Here is a 4,299-nt window from a genome sequence, read left to right on the forward strand (position 1 = left end):
AAATAGAAGCAGTTTGGTTAAGGACACTAAGTAGGAATGTCAAATCTATTTAAGACATTTAGCATTTTACAATTGTTCACACAATGAGTGCTTATCTGTCATTGGGTTCCTTGCGGTGTTTCACATAATAACACAGTGAGTCACAAGCAGGTAGAGATACACAGGATTGCATGCTTTCTAGCCTAGCGACAATACAGAAAGTTATTGGTGTTATATGACATTGACTGAATTGCAGCTAAACCCCCAAAAGAACAAGCTGACAACAACAGGGGTCCCAGACATCAAATCCCTAGGTACTGGTTCATTTTGTTTAAGGCATCACACACTGTGTTCAAATCGCTGCGGAGGTCCTGCACCACATTTTCAATACTTCTGGTGTCTTTCAGAATTTCAATACTCTGTGTGTAAGGATTGAAGTACACGGAGAAGGGACGGGTAATTGACTTGGCAAAGTCCCTGCAGAATAAACAGAAATAGAAGAATATGTGATCAACCCCCACTGGTACAAGATAGAGGAGGAAGGAGCAGAGAGAGAAAAATAGAAAATCATTTTTCTCTGATGGAAGGAAAACAAGTTTACCTCATCTTCTCTTTGGCTTCTTCAAAACTTTCTGAAACAAAGTAGGCTTCCTGGAAGGTGGTGATAAGGCATTCCTGTAAGCAGGTTGTCTTTGGGTCAAAGGCTTTCACACAAGCCTTGTCAGAAAGAGCATGCTGCAAAACATACCACAAAACCTGTTAAACTTCATAATAATAATAATAATAATAATAATCTTAAAGGGCCATGACTTCACATTGCTACAACACATTCCATGGCTCAGTATCCCTGCAGAACCACTCGATTGTTAGTCTACCCAAAATAAGAAGCTCTCTTAGATGCAAGGGAAATTGGGTGGTTGGTTTGTTTGTTTTAAATGTTTCTTTAATCTATTCGGTACTGAGAGGGGAAATGAGATTTCAGTATTATTTTATTTATTATCAGCCAAATTCACACTGAGGGACAGTTCAGAGCTATATCCCAAATGAAATAGCATTTTAAATCTCTGCTAAAAATAGAAGCTGGAAAAGCATAAATATGCTCATAAATTTATTGCTATCAGCAATGTACTGAAATTTCACTTAAATAGCAGAAGTAATAATTACCTGCGTGGAGAGGTAATTGGGACTCTGACTGAACTATTTGTGGAGTCATTGCAAGACGTTTTGAGGCCAAGTGCTGTGTACCAACAGAGTCTGGAGTGGGTCGGTATATTTGAGGATACTTGTAAGCACTCATTTACCTTCCACCATTATAGCAGAGCAATATAGAGCAGATAAATATTTCCAGGTGGGGGAAAAGAACTAATATTAATATTTATAGTTATGCCCAGAGCAAGCATTAGGAAAATGGGAAAGTTGATGTAATTACTGTTTGAACTATCATTAACTCCATTTTGCTCACAACATGATTGGCACTGAAACAGGAAAGAAAAATGCAGAACTGCATTCTCAAGATCAATTCAATGATAACCAAAGTTTGTGGCAATTTCTTGGTACACACGTGCCATCTGTCTAACGATCCTAGGTTCTCCTTGGAGGCTTTGGACACATGACCAGGAGAGATCTATCTTTGAAGAAGGACATCATGCTCAGAAGGGTGGATAGACAGTGCAGGCGAGGAAGATCCTGGATGATACAGATTGATACAGTAACTGGGACAATAGGGGTTGGTGTGTCAGAATTAGTGAGACTGGCTCAGGACAGAAAAGGGTACAGAGCTGCTGTACATAGAGTCTCTATGGGTCTCAGGTGACTTGACAGCACAAAGCAACAAAAACAAGGATTACTGAGGAACATGTGAAAAATGCAGACACCTAGGTCACAATTTTATTTAGTAGGCTTGGGTGAGAACAAAGAGATTTACATTTTATGGGCACACAAAGTGACAGTATGTAGTGTCATAATGTGATTTTCCTGGACACTGGCTTTGACATTTACCCCATGACTGGATTGTTATTATTGTTGTTGTTGTTAGGTACCATTATGTTAAGTACAACTCATATCAACCTTCTGAACAACAGATGCAAACCCTGTCCTATCATGCGCCATCCTCATCATCTCTGACACATTTGAGCCCATTGCTGCAGTCACTGTGTCAGTCCATCTTATGAGAGTCTTCTTTTGCTGACCTTTCCAAGAATGTTGTTCTCCCTGGAACAGCCTCTCACAGTAACATGCTGTAGAACTAGGTTAATAATGTCAATGAAATCAGTAATCAATGAAATCAATACCTTTGGAGTAGGTTTGTAGATCATGAATAGATTGGTCAGTTTTGCCGTCATGCCTGGCTTAAATTAGACTACTTCAAAGGTTGTTGTTGGTAGCTGCTGTCAAGTTGAGTACAACTCATAGTGGCCCTATTAACAAAAGGTCTGAACTCTCTTCTATCCTATGCCATCCTCACACTTCCTGACACGCAAGAGCTCATTGCAGCAGTTACCTTGTCAATTCATCTGGTTGAGGATCTTCCCCTCCTTTGCCAACCCTCCACCCTTCCTAGCATCATGTCTTTCTCCAAGGAATAGCTCCTTCTAGCAACATGTCCAAAGTATGTGAGGTGAACCCTCATCATTCTTGCCTCCAAAGAACACTCTAGCTGCACCCTCTCCAAAACATATTTGTTTGTTCTTTGGGCCATCGATGGGATGTTCAGTGCTCTTCTCCAACACCACAGATCAAAGTTATCAATTCTTCTTCTATCATCCTTACTTATTTTCCAGCTATCAGATACATAGCAAGTGGTCAGAAAGACCATGGCCTGAATCAATTGCACCTTAGTCATCAAACTCACATCATTACTTCTCAATAATTTGGAGAGGTTCCTAACTGCAGATTTTCCCAATACAATGCATCTCTTTATTTCCTACCCTCTGATACTAAGGGTGTTAATTGTGGATCCAAGCAAGATGAAGCTGTCAACAGTTTTGATCTCTCCATCCACCATGTTTTCTATTGGTCCAGCACTGTAGATCATTAAAAAATAGATAGAACAGTTCATAGATAGGAAATGGACAGAAGTTCAAGTAGGATTTAGAAGAGGTGGTGACACCAGGGATATCACTGCTGATGTCAGATGGATTCTGGCTGAAAGTAAAGAATACCAGAAGAATATCTATTTGTGCTTTATTGACTATGCAAAGGCATTTGACTGTGTAGATCATGAAAAGTTGTGGCTGACATTAAGGATAGGAGTCTGAGAGCACTTAAATGTGCTCATGGAGAACCTATACCTGGACCAGGAGGCTGTTGTGCTAACAGCAGGGGAGCACTGCATGGTTTAAAATTAAGAAGAGAGTGTGTCTCAGGGTTAAAAAATTCCTGTGCTAAGCAGATGGGGATCAAGACCCAGGAAGAAATAGTAGAGGTGATAGAAAAAAAAAGACCTATGTGACATAGAGCTGAACTGGAACTGCCACTCCTTAGAGCTATAGCTAAGGGTGTTCACCCAGAATTGCTGAAGGGATAGGGGGATAACATTACAATTGTCCAGACTAAAAGAACTGTATGTGTAATGTTTGCCAAAAGCCACAAGACTAAAGGTAAAAGAACCTGTGAGCACACCTGAGAAGTGGTCTTGACTAAAGAATTATATCCTATTTCAAACATGAACTGTCACTCCCCTAAAGTAAACCTTCTAATCATGACTATTGCTTGTGAGTTCTGTTGGGCCATTGCAACAGAATATTGGACCTACTAGTAGAGCAGTGAGAATCCCAGGAGGGATGGTTGGCATTAGAACTGATAGAAAGTGTGGGAATGTGTCTGACCTCAGAGGAATTAATTTTGTGTCATTGATGGAAACTATTTCCCCTTGAGAAGTAATGATGAAGATCTACAATCTACAGCCTGTGGTGTAGAGTATACCTCAAAGTTAGGAAAACAATAATCCTCACAGATAGACCAACAAATCACATCATGATAAACAGAAAACCTTTTCTTTTACTTGAATATATAAATAAGAGCCACAGAAGCAACAGTTAAGAAATCAAAAAATGTATTACATTTGGCAAATCTAAGGCAAAAGACCTCCTCAATGTGTTAAAAAGCCAAGATATCTCTTTGAGGACTAAATTATAACTAACCCAAGCCGCTCACCAAGTTGTGCCAAGATATCTGGAGAACAACCACTTGGCCAAATGACTGGAAGAGGTCAATATTTGTTCCCATCCCAAAGAAGGGCGACCCAGCTGAGTGAGGAAACTACAGAACAATACCATTGATTTCAATGCAAGCAAGATTCTACTGAAGATTATCCAAAAA

The 4,299-nt window shown here is 39.8% G+C and overlaps 1 protein-coding gene across 2 annotated transcripts in view; it reads right to left on the reverse strand.

Annotated features, from left to right (window-relative positions):
- Positions 1 to 281: 281 nt before the first annotated feature.
- The window catches only part of TPH2 (tryptophan hydroxylase 2), a 224,742-nt gene continuing 220,724 nt past the window's right edge, over positions 282 to 4,299 (reverse strand). For both annotated transcript variants that reach the window (XM_006882567.1, XM_006882568.1), the window contains exons 10-11: positions 581 to 714; positions 282 to 456 (exon numbers count right to left, since the gene is read on the reverse strand). In XM_006882567.1, coding sequence (XP_006882629.1) covers positions 282 to 456; positions 581 to 714 — 309 coding nt within the window. The remainder of the gene's footprint in view (positions 457 to 580; positions 715 to 4,299) is intronic.

Source organism: Elephantulus edwardii, unplaced genomic scaffold (genome assembly GCF_000299155.1).
Source record: "Elephantulus edwardii isolate Elephantulus edwardi_28Jun2011 unplaced genomic scaffold, EleEdw1.0 scaffold00021, whole genome shotgun sequence".
NCBI classification, from domain to species: Eukaryota; Metazoa; Chordata; class Mammalia; order Macroscelidea; family Macroscelididae; genus Elephantulus; species Elephantulus edwardii.